Source organism: Lethenteron reissneri, chromosome 69 (assembly GCF_015708825.2).
Source record: "Lethenteron reissneri isolate LAM-NWPU_2019-01 chromosome 69, ASM1570882v1, whole genome shotgun sequence".
Taxonomy (NCBI): domain Eukaryota; kingdom Metazoa; phylum Chordata; class Hyperoartia; order Petromyzontiformes; family Petromyzontidae; genus Lethenteron; species Lethenteron reissneri.
This window is the reverse complement of record NC_083847.1, coordinates 1,362,748-1,374,868: the sequence shown is the minus strand read 5'-3', so window position 1 is coordinate 1,374,868 and position 12,121 is coordinate 1,362,748. Positions and strand designations below refer to the sequence as shown.

At 51.5% G+C, this 12,121-nt stretch overlaps 1 protein-coding gene across 1 annotated transcript; it reads right to left on the bottom strand.

Moving 5' to 3' along the window:
* Window positions 1-2,292: 2,292 nt before the first annotated feature.
* LOC133360808 (complement C1q subcomponent subunit C-like) lies at window positions 2,293-10,865 on the bottom strand. Its single transcript, XM_061579678.1, has 4 exons — window positions 10,770-10,865; window positions 8,280-8,445; window positions 7,499-7,561; window positions 2,293-4,668 (listed from the first exon to the last, which is right to left on the bottom strand). Exons 2-4 carry the CDS (start codon window positions 8,443-8,445, stop codon window positions 4,172-4,174), a joined length of 726 nt encoding a protein of 241 aa, XP_061435662.1. The 5' UTR covers window positions 10,770-10,865; the 3' UTR covers window positions 2,293-4,171.
* Window positions 10,866-12,121: the final 1,256 nt, after the last annotated feature.

The following is a 12,121-nucleotide window of genomic DNA, read 5'->3' as shown; positions in this document are numbered from 1 at the left end:
GATGATGTCTTTTGTGCGGGAATGCTCCTTGTGTTCTACATGGATCGGGGGTGCGTTTCCGTTAATTGCCGTCAAATTGCGTTGCTCTCTCCACTCGGTTGGTACAGCTGCATGCTGCAATGCGAGTCTCGAAGATGATGTGTACGGATACGGGATGTGAGGTGTATTGTTGTGACCATTGAATATTCGGGATCGTCACAAATTGTGCGTACCTGTTCGGCATTGGATCAGTTCTGTGGGGGATCATAATTCAAATTGTATGTGTTGTGATGGTGTTAAATTGCGATGGTGACATGCTGCCAGGGATTTGGAATTGTGGTGCTGGCGGTCACTTATCTTGGGGCGCAGATCCTGACCAGGATGGCCCAGTGAGTGTTGCGTGTCTAACATGAACGTTGTGGTCCCGTCATGCTATGGCTGACGGCTTGACCTGACAGCCCGGAGATTGAAACACTCTGTGGTATGTCTAGCCTAGTGGGCTGTGCGCTCACAGGGCTCGGAGAGTGTGGTCCCGTCATGCAATGGCTGACGGCTTGACCTGACAGCCCGGAGATTGAAACACTCCGTGGCATGTCTAGCCTAGTGGGCTGTGTGCTCACATGGCTCGGAGAGTGTGGTCCCGTCATGCAATGGCTGACGGCTTGACCTGACAGCCCGGAGATCGAGACACTCCGTGGCTTGTCTAGCCTAGTGGGCTGTGCGCTCACATGGCTCGGAGAGTGTGGTCCCGTCATGCTGTGTCTGACGGCTTGACCTGACAGCCCGGAGATCGAGACACTCCGTGGCTTGTCTAGCCTAGTGGGCTGTGTGCTCACATGGCTCGGAGAGTGTGGTCCCGTCATGCAATGGCTGACGGCTTGACCTGACAGCCCGGAGATCGAGACACTCTGTGGCTTGTCTAGCCTTGTGGGCTGTGCGCTCACATGGCTCAGGGAGTGTGGTCCCGTCATGCTATGGCTGACAGCTTGACCTGACGGCTCGGAGGTTGAGACCCTCCGAGGCGCGTTGAAACAGTGGGCTGGAGATTCGTAAGGTTCAGGTGGAGTTGTCCTGTTACGTTGAGACTGTATCCCTCAGTTGTTAGGGTGCATGTTGTCCAGTGAGTGAACGATGGGTCGTCTCAGCTCGGTCGGTACAGCTATATGCTGCGATGCGAGTCTTGGAGAGAGACTGGGTTAAAATCCCACCGATATGGCCGACGCGTGCTGCTGGTTGTGACGCTGCGTCGGAAAGGCGGTGGGGTGGTAACATGGAAATTCCCCCCCCCGATATGGCCGACGCGTGCTACTGGTTGTGACACCACGTCGGAAAGGCGGTGGGGTGGTAACATGGAAATTCCCCCCCCCCCGATATGGCCGACGCGTGCTACTGGTTGTGACGCCACGTCGGAAAGGCGGGGGGGTGCTAACGGGTGACTGTCATTGCATGCGTGATTCTAACGGGGGGGGGGGGCTGTGCTGGAGCGTAAGTGGGTTTGCCGGTTTTCATGTATATTTGTTGTTTATTCCCCATTTTCTATGCGGTTTCCTTCCTTTTACCCTCGTTGATTCTGTATATATTATGTGATTGTATTTCGGTCGCCGGTCATTTATTGATGTTGCTGGTTCGGAGGCACACCTTTTCGATGTTTCACAGTTGTGTTACGCCGGGGACGGCTGTGTGTTTATACAGGGGGGGGGGTGATGTAGTGACATAGAACGGTCACTACTGTGTCGGCCCGTACGAGGGCTGGGGGCCCCAAGGGGGTGCCTGGGGGGTCACGTGGTGGAGAGATCCGGACCTTCCCAGAGGTGGGGGAAGTGAGGCGTGTCCTGGGAAGGGAGGCGTGGCCTGGAGGGAGCCAACCACGCCTGGGCGGAGCCGGCCACGCCAAAGCAGATATAAGCGTGGTGTGAACGCGGAGCAAGGCTGTTGTACTGTACTCCGAAGAGTGAAGACACCATTGGTCGTCAAGTCCCGAGTCGTCGTCCTGGGCCAGGCAGGCCGTTGCCTGCCTGGTCCAGTCTGTGTCGCGTTCCAGAGTGTTAGTGAGTTGAGGAAGGTGGTCACCACCTCATGTACAGTGTTATATTATTTACCGTTTAATAAATAGTGTTGCCTCCAAGCTGCGTGTGTGTGCACCTAATTCGAACCCACTACATATGTATCACCAATCGTGATAATATCAATGATTCTTGCTTCAACATGTACGCTTCTCGCTTCAACATTAATGGTTGCAATTGTGTCAGGTCTCGGGATTCAGATCTCGCCGCCAATGATGCACGAGTTTAGGAAAGAAGCACACAGAAACCTGTTTTTAATCTAAGTAACTTTGATCTCAACTTCCGCTAACATCCAAACATTATTATCATCAGAACAATAACAGTGTCCAAGCATGTTTAGTGTCGCAGCGCCGACTGGCGACTATAAGTAGCAATTACGGGTGTATCCACCCAAGGGGAAGAACTGGGGCAAGGGTCATGGAAGGAATAAGAACTGGGCCAAAGGTCATAGAAAGGATCCATCTTTGAGCTCCCAGAACCAGCTAGAAGGTTTGAGAAGGGGGGCGTGGCCTGGGCGTGGCCAGATCCCGCTGGAGGATGAAAGGGGGCGAGAGAGGGAGTTTGGTGGCTGTCCGTGGGAATCAAATGTCGTCTCGCCATGGAAGTCGTCCAAGTGATCATGAAATTCTCACTAGCAACTTTCATTAGCTAGCTGAGATTAGGCCGCTGTTTGTTCGAATAGTTTCCTGGATGTACACCCACTGCCGGAGTGGAAGAATGTCATACGTATCTTAGAAATGATAAGCCGATGATCAGTGGGTACATCAGCCTTACTGTAGGACCTGGTGTCAAAGACATGGGCGCGTATCAACTTTTCCATCATGATGTACTCCAGTAGATGTTCTTGCTTGGACCCAGCATGCATCCATGATGTTGTGCGGATGCACCAATGCCGGAACAGCGTGTTGGTGATTACAAGCCCATGGGCTGCACAAAAATGTAGCAGCCTCCTACCGTTATTATTGAGTTGATCTGTCCGATGCCTTTCAATCACTCCAGACCAGGTGCTTACATCATGACCAACTCGGGACTCAAAGCCACCCAACAAGATGACTCTATCTCGAGGGGCCACTTTAGCTAGCACCTGTGACAGGAGGTCATAAAAGGCATCTGATTCATCGGCCTTGCCTGCATCCCTCTACTGATGTTTCATCTTCGTTTCGCTAGCGTAGAGAAGGGAGGGAATGACCGTGGCCGAGAAGACCTGAAGCTTCATGCGTAGCGACAGACCAGGTAGCTTCCACACAGCGTTGCGCAACCGATTAAAAGATAGTGCCACTCGACTAATTCTGAGTGAGACCTCTGCTGTTAAACCGGTGCCGGTCATGAGCACACAGCCCAAGTATGGGAAACTCTCTCCACAACTACCCCATCACTGATTGGGAGTTGTGGGGGTGGAATGTCCGATGGTACAAAATACCCAGGCAGGTGCTTATGGTAAAGCCCCACCTCTTAGTGGCACGCTCTAGTTTCAGCAGCAGTGTCTCCAACTCCTCCTCTGAATGAGCAGCAATTACCAAATCATCAGAATACATAATGTGGTTGACCAATAGGGAGCCATTCCTTGACCGCACCCGGGCATCGATCAGCCTCCCATTGTATCTGTACCAAATGGAAATTCCTCCACTACAGCTATTTTAGGCTTCACGAACTACGTGGTCAAAATAGATGTTAAATAATGTGGGAGCCAGAGGACATCCTTGTCGCACCCCAAGGTGTACAAGGAATGGCTCTAACTCCCAGCCACATAGTTTTACCTGAGCCCGTTCTTCATTATTTCATTATGAAGGTCTTTAATGATTGTGAGCAGCGGGTCAGGGACTCTGAAAGAACGAAGAAACACCCAGAGCCCAGGCCTACTGATGGTATTATAGGCCTTGACTAGGTCAATAAAGCAGAGATGTAGGTCTTGTTGAAATTCCCTATACCTCTACTGTAGCAGACGGACAGAAAATTTGCAGTCATTACCACAGCATTGGGCAAGCCGAGCATATTTGAAGATTTTTGCTGGGTATTTTTCTGAGATGTTGCCCAAAAGCTTTGTTTAACATGGGGGGAGGGGTTCATGCGTGTGTGTTAATGTGTTCCCAATCTGTCTTCCCAGACGCACAGATGGAAACAAAAACGATTCACTCGGGGTACAGGATATAGCCGCTGAACACCGAGTCTCTGTGCACGTTGAAGTAAAAATGAATGTACGGAGCCTCCAACTCCAGCCACACCTCATCCCCGGCTTTGAGACTCAGCACGACGCTGCCACTTATTGCGTTGTATTTCTCACCGCACACCTTAGAGATGACCTTCCCGTTTTTCATAAACATAATCACGAGGTGCTGTTCACTGGGATGCGCGTACAGCGTGAAATAGTAGACGCCTGGGTGGGCGCAGGTGAACTTCCCCGTGCCGGGGTTGTAGTGGCCCTGCGGGTTGGTGATGATGACGTTGAACGTCACGGGGGAGCCGGCCGCCGGCTTGTAAGCGTCCACCTTCGCAGAGAAGGCCGACCTGGGACCCACGTCGCTCTCTCCCCGCTCGCCTTTCTCGCCTCTTTCGCCCTGCTCACCTGGGACTCCCGGAGTCCCCGCGAGCCCTGGTTGGCCAAGAGGGCCCAGCTTTCCCGGCAGACCTAGTCGGATAACACGGTCCAAACACACGGCGTGTGCATGTGTGTGTGTCACCCCACGGTAGTGTAGCGGTTAGTGCTATGAACCCAGCAGAGACCGGAGTTCGATTCCGGCTCATGTTCAACACAAGTTACGATTATCTGAACTGGTACTGGGCCTCCTACCGTAGGTCGACTAGCCTCAAATGATTACCTGGTGTGATATTTTAACAACGCCACTTGGGAGACAAAGGCTCACCAACAGCACTTTCCACAACAGTCTGTTAAGGCTATACGGGGGATCTTTGTTTTTTGTGTGTTTATCCCCACTCTCAAACGGAGAGATGTGGCAATTCTGCGTCAATGTTGATGACGGTGAGCCAAACCTGCACAATTGAGTCGTGTCCTGTGACAAATGTCTTTGTTTTGTAACAGTAAAACCTTGCCCTAAGTGTCTGTATAAAACGCGTGTTTCCGCTCTACACGGTGTACTGAATGAGTTCTGTTTTCCAGAACAAGGGGTCATGTGTGGTGCCACGACCACGGAGCACTCTCCTTCCGGCCTTCACACTAAACACCCACCCACACACAGTGCACCCACGTATTGTCCTGACGGGGGGTTGCCTGGCACATCGGGTTTAAATCCGAAGGGCCCCTAGAGGGAGGGTCCCACGGTTTCCCGGTGCCAGGAGATTGGCCGACCCTCACAGGTTTGGCATCAAGTCATCAAGTTACATTGAAGTGCCCCTAAATTGGCTTAAGATTGTATGGGCGCAGAAGGAAAATGTTCCCTGGGCCAACCGCAATGAGTTACTCACGACACTGGGAGAGGCGGAGGGTGGAATATTAGGCCAGAAGGGCAGACCAGCTGGTTAGAATTGCTGAGCACGGGTGACAATGGGTGAGGGGCCGCAGCAGCAGCAGCAGCAGCAGACCCCGTGATCCTCCATGTAGACGGCGCAGGTGAGCACGCGATTGGCTGCGCAGTACAATGCCACCCTGGGCCTTTGAAGTGAGGGGATTAGGCCGCCACGGTAGAGATGGTGGAGAGGGACGATGACGGGGAGCATGGGTAAGCGCCCGATTGGCTGCGTGGTATGACATCACCCTGGGACTTTGAAGTTTAGAGAATAAAGATAGGTATCCCGGGATGGTGAGTTCAGTTGTCTTCAACCTCCGGGCGATCCAGACCCCTCCCTGCTGTCCTGCCTCCTTGAGCCACTCGCAGCATCCATGTGATGCCCGCGAGTGCTGCTACGAGGCAGTGATAAGCGAGGGTTTCGCTCGTCGTTCTCCCTACGACTCTCACAGCGTCCGTGCGACGCCGTGAGTACAGCGACGAGGTACGTGGTAGAACGTTTGGGTAACTGGGTTCATAGGCAGAGTTAGGCTAGGCTCTCCTCGCGAAATATTCCTCCACCGGGTAATGCGTATTGGCGCCATTAATAAACTTTAGCACAGAGGATCCGTGTGGTGTGATTTCTGCGTGGGTGGGGAGAGCGTAGGTGTGGTGCGGGTACGTGCGGGCGTGTGAAACACTCGTATATTACCATCAACCCGGCCGTCGTTTTGCGTATTTGCACAGCGGATGAATGCTGACGCACAGGAGGGGGGGGGGGGGGGGGGAGGCGCGTGCATATTCACGTGTGTGAATATCTAGCGATGGGTCCGTTTATATTTAAAGTAATTCCATCGACTTTGCTGACACTGATTAGGGGGGGTCATGTGGACACCCAGGTTTTCTAACCCCTCCCCCCAGGATGAGTGAGGAGCATCCACCAAACGGGTTGGTTAGTTGAGTGTTGACTCATACACACGTGCTCATTCCACCTTGTTCGCACGCACCTGCACCACAGCTCACTTTCTGAACTCCCACTGACTGACCCGGACACGTCATCCGCCATCGCCGTGGTTTAGTCGGGGAAAGTGCCGTGTCGCCTTGCGTGCATAGCAACTCCACACACCACCCCCCCCCCCCGCCACACCATACCAACCCCCACCTCCGCATTAGTGGTGGTGTACGTGGGGAGTGTGTGGGATAACTCCAGGCGGTGGGGAGCCAGCCACTAGCCATGTGCCACAGAGAGGACGCTGGTGCGGGGAGGCCGATCACACGATCGGTGGCAGCCCGGTGAGAAGGGGCGGAGGAGGGAGAGGAGGAGAGGGGCGTAAGCCCCCACAGATGTTACACCTATACACGATATACCTCGTGAGCTCTGTTTTCTACAACATGGAGATACATAGAGACCCATCGACTAAACTATTTGTTAAATTCCCAGGTGTAAGGTCCACTGAGCTGCTGATTTGCTATTTTTTTCAGAAGCGACCTGCCTGTCGACAGTGACAGCTAAATGTGGTGGCTGATATCATCACGTTGACATTTATAGCAGTCAAATACTGTAAAGTCTAAACGCATGTTTCTAAAGGTGGAAGGAAAACCAAAGGAACCCGATGAAAAATCCACAAAACCACGGGGAGAACATGCAAACGCCGAATATATATCGGGCATCGTCAGGGTTGGGTTCGAACCCACGACCTCCTGTGGATCAGACGAGGAAGTTAACATCTCCTAATCCTGACGCCAGCTGTTTAATTGGAGTTTGAATGCGTTTCTCCCTCCCCGTGGTTGCGTGGATTTTTCACTGGGTCCTCCGTTTTTTTTTCATTCCACATTTAGAAATATATTTGGCTGAATAAATGTCCACGTGATGATGAGTTCACTTCGTCGAGCTATCATTACGTGTAGCCAGGTCGCTTCTGAACAAGCGTCACATAGCTCAGTGAGCCTCACTTGGTAATAAAATAAATACATAGAATCAGCTGCTCGGAGCACACGAGTCAGTCACAGTCCCACCTGGGTCCCCAGTCAAGCCTCGAGCCCCGAGGTCTCCCTTGGCTCCGGGTGCTCCGGTAACACCTGCGAGAAGAACAAAGCATGGCTCGTCCGCTCCTCAAGCCACTCTCAATTCACTCCACTCGCCTCCACGCACTCTCCTGTCTCTCCACTCTCATCTCACTCTACTCCCCTCCACGCACTCTCCTACCTCTCCCCTCTCACCTCACTCTACTCCCTTCCACGCACTCTCCTGCCTCTCATCTCACTCCACTCACTCTCCTGCCTCTCCCCTCTCATCTCACTCTGCTCCCCTCCACTCACTCTCCTGCCTCTCCCCTCTCATCTCACTCCACTCCCCTCCACGCACTCTCCTGCCTCTTCCCTCTCATCTCACTCTACTCCCCTCCACGCACTCTTCTGCCTCTCCCCTCTCATCTCACTCTACTCCACACGAGACACTCCCCTACGAGAATGAGCGAGTGAACGACTGAGTGCATGACATGGTGAGTGAACGTTTGAGTGAGTGAACGAGTGAGTGAACGTTTGAGTTAGTGAACAAGTGAGTGAGTGAGTGAATGAACGAGTGAGCAAGTGAATGAGTGAGTTAGTGAGTGCCCGATTGAGTGAGTGAATGAGTGAGTGAACTAGGGAGTGAATGAGCGATTGAGTGAACGAGTGAGCGAGTTAGTGAACGAGTGAGTGAACGAGTGAGCGAATGAGTGAGCGAGTGAGCGAGCGAGTGATCGCGTCGCTCCCCACGAGCGCACCGTGGGGGGGTCTCTGGGACCTGAACCCTCACCGTCTCTGCCGTCCCTCCCGGGGGCCCCAGGGGTCCCGTGCTGCCCCGGGGCTCCGGGCTGACCGGGGATCCCGTTGATGCCCGCGCAGACGGTCCTCTCCTGCTGGGCTCCCACCACCACCACCCCCAGCAGCAGCAACAGCAGCGGCAGTGCCGAGATGGACATCTGGGGACAGCAGTGGCGAGATGTTAACTAGCTCGCCTGGTATACAGGATGGATTTAGACACGAACTTTTATTTTATTTTACTAAGTAATGTTCAAATGAGCTGCTATGAAGTCGATCGTTTTTCAAAAGCGCCCTGCCCATCACAAATGATAGTTCAATGAAGTAGGCTTATCATTGTCACGTGGAAAATGAATGAGAAAATCCGGAGGAGAAAAATCCACGCGACCACAGAGAGACACGAAATATACAGAAGGCATCAGGGTCGGGATCGAACCCACGATTTCCTATATACCAAGCGAGGTAATTAACATCTCCACAGGGAGGGACAGAGAGAGATGCAAACTCCAAATACACAGCAGCAGGCATCATCGAGGTCTCGATCGAACCCACGACTTCCTGTATACCAGGCGAGGTCGTTAACATCTTCACGGGGAGAGACAGAGAGAGATTGACACAAACTCCAAAGAAAGAGCAGCAGCAGGCATCGTCAGGGGTCCGGTGATCGAACCTGACGAGGGAGAATCAGAGACAAGCGCGGAGACAGCAGCCAGAACCAGCGTGTCGAGTAGACGCTGCAGGAAGAATCCGATGAGCTGTGAAGCTCTTTTCAAGTCACAGATGCTCCGATAAGGAGGCCACGAAGTCAGAACGTTTCAACAACAAACAACACGATGCACAAACAGGATAGGAGGGCGAAGTATAGGAAAGGTAAACAAATCACGTAAAACAATATAAACAAAAACATCTATCTTCTTGGTTCTTTCGGTAAAGTCACGTACAAGGGAAATAATAAAATAATAAAAATAAAATTTTACTTAATATAATAATATTATTTTATTATGTTTTATTTTTTTGATTTTATTATTTCCCTTCTACATTACTTTACCGAAGGAACCAAGAAGATGAATCCCTGCAGTCACGAAAGCTTTAAATCGAAAAAAAAACATCTATACTAGTTGTTATCTTGCCAGGTAAAACCCCAACTGAGCAATTCACTTATTATCAGAAGAGACCTCTCCATCACAAACAATGGCAGCTCAACAAAGTGGCCTATTATCATCGTCAACATCACGTGGACATTTATAGCAGCAGCCAAACATAGAGACACAGAGATAGAGAGAGACGCTTTGAGGCCCATAGTGATACATGTGTGGATCTATGGGTTTCTGAGTGTGTTTATGAGTCTGCGTGAGTCTATGGGTTTCTGTGGGATCTATGGGTCTCTGTGTGAGTCTATGGGTCTCTGTGCATCTGTGGGTCTCTTTGTGAGTCTACAGGTCTGTGTGTGAATCTATGCGACTCCGTGTGAGTCCATGGATTTCTGTGTGTGTCTATGGGTCTCTTGTGATGAGTCTATGGGTCTCTGTGTGATAAGTCTATGGGTTTCTGTTTGATGAGTCTATGGATCTCTGTTGGGGTCTATCGATCTCTGTGTGAGTCTATGGATTTCTGTGTGAGTCTGTGGGTCTATGTGTGAGTATGTGGGTCTATGTTTGAGTTTACTCGTCTCTGTGTGAGTCTGTGGGTCTCTTTCTGAGTCTATGGGTCTTTTTGTGAGTCTATGGGTCTCTGCGTGAGGAGTCAATGGACTGAGTGAGTCTATGGGTCTCTTTGTGAGGCTATGGATATATACGTGTGTCTACGGGTCCCTGTGTGAGTTTACGGGTCTCTTCGTGAGTCAGTGGGTCTTTTTTGTGATTCTATGGGTCTCTGTGTGAGGCTATGGATCTTTGTGTGCGTCTACGATTACCTGTGTGATTTTGTGGGTCTATGTGTGAGTCTGTGGGTCTATATGATTTTACAGTGCTCTCTGTGATTCTAAGGGTAATTTTGTGAGTCTATGGGTCTGTGTGAGTCTACGGGTCCCTGTTTGAGTCTGTAGGTCTATGTGTAAGTCTGTGGGTTTATGTTTGATGAGTCTATGGGTTTCCGTGTAAGTCTATGGGTTTCTGTGTGATGCTATGGATCTCTGTGTGAGTCTACGGGTCCATGTGTGAGTCTGTGGGTCTACGTGTTAGTCTGTGGGTCTCTGTGTGAGGCAACGGATCCCTGTATGAATCTGTGGGTCTATATGTGAGTGTACTCGTCTCTACGTGAGTCTATGGGTCTTTTTGTGAGTCTATGCGTCTCTGTGTGAGGAGTCTATGGCCTCTGCGTGGGTCTTTGAGTCTCTGTGAGTAATATATGGGTCTATGTGTGAGGAATCTATGGGTTTCTGTGTGAGGCTATAGGTCTCTGTGTGAGTCTATGGGTCTCTGTGTGATGAGTCTATGGGTCTTGGAGTGATGAGTCTATGGATATCCGTCTGAGTCTTTATACGTACGGTAAGTTGAATTTGCTTTCGCTCCACCGTACGTAGCAGCTGAGCGTCCTGCTAATCGGAGGTTGTCGGTGCTCAGCGTTGGTCACCGAGTCACTGAAATCCTCTCCCCCGTCTCCTCTTTTAAACAATACTTTGGTCACGTGCTCCTCCATTTCCCACTTGGTAAAGAACGGAAACTTTGGCCGACCGTGACCTGCCTGTGACCTCTCTTTCCGCCAACAGGAAAACACAACAAGTGGAAAAAAACTGAAAAATCCGACCACTAAGGCCAGAGCCAATGGGGGATTTTGGGAGAAGGGCGGCTTCTCCTCAACAGCAGCGAGGAGACGGCTTCTCGATCGACGGCGAGGGGACCTCGACAGGGCCCTGTTATCCAATAAGCCACATTAGTGGGCACATTTGCCTAGGGGCCGACTCACTCACTGATTCACCTACTCACCCACTCACTAATTCACCCACCCACTCACTCAGCTACTCACTCACTCATTCACCCATTCATCCATTCACCAACTCACTCATTCACCAACTCACTCATTCACCCACCCACCCACTCACCCAGCAACCCACTCACTCATTCACTCACTCACGCAATAACCCACTCACTCATTCAACCTCCCACTCACTCAGCCACTCATTCACTCATTCACTCACTCACTCATTCACCCAATCACCCACCCACCCACTCAGCCACCCACCTACTCACTCACCCACTCACCCAGCAACCCACTCACTCATTTACTCACTCACGCAAAAACCCACTCACTCATTCACCCATTCACTCACTCACCCACCCACCCACCCACCCACTAAATCACCCACTCACCCACCTACCAGGGCTGTATTATCCAGTAGGCCACAGTAGTATGCACTGCCCCGAGGGCCTTCTCACTCATCCCGCCACCCACTCACTAATTAATTCACCCACTGATCCACCCAATAACTCATTCACCCACTTACCCACCTACTCACCCACCAGGAACTTGTTATCCAATAGGCCAAGTTAGTAGGCACTGTAGCCTAGGGGCCTACTCATTCACATACTCATCCACTCACCTATTCACCCACTCACCCAGCTACCCACTCACTCACCCACCCACTCACTCACCTAGTCACTCACCCACTCACTCATTCACCCACTCACCCAGCTACCCACTCACTCACCCACCCACTCACTCACCGAGTCACTCACCCACTCACTCATTTACCCACTCACCCAGCTACCCACTCACTCACCCACCCACTCACTCACCTGGTCACTCACCCACTCACTCATTTACCCACTCACCCAGCTACTCACTCACTCACCCAACCACTCACTCACCTAGTCACTCATCCACTCACTCATTTACCCA

Excerpts from the sequence above, each read along its gene's own strand:
- LOC133360808 (XM_061579678.1), bottom strand. The coding sequence starts at position 8,445 with ATGTCCATCTCGGCACTGCCGCTGCTGTTGCTGCTGCTGGGGGTGGTG. Across the intron at positions 7,562-8,279 it reads CGGGAGGGACGGCAGAGACG|GTGTTACCGGAGCACCCGGA; the intron begins GTGAGGGTTCAG and ends TTCTTCTCGCAG. Across the intron at positions 4,669-7,498 it reads AGGCTTGACTGGGGACCCAG|GTCTGCCGGGAAAGCTGGGC; the intron begins GTGGGACTGTGA and ends TTATCCGACTAG.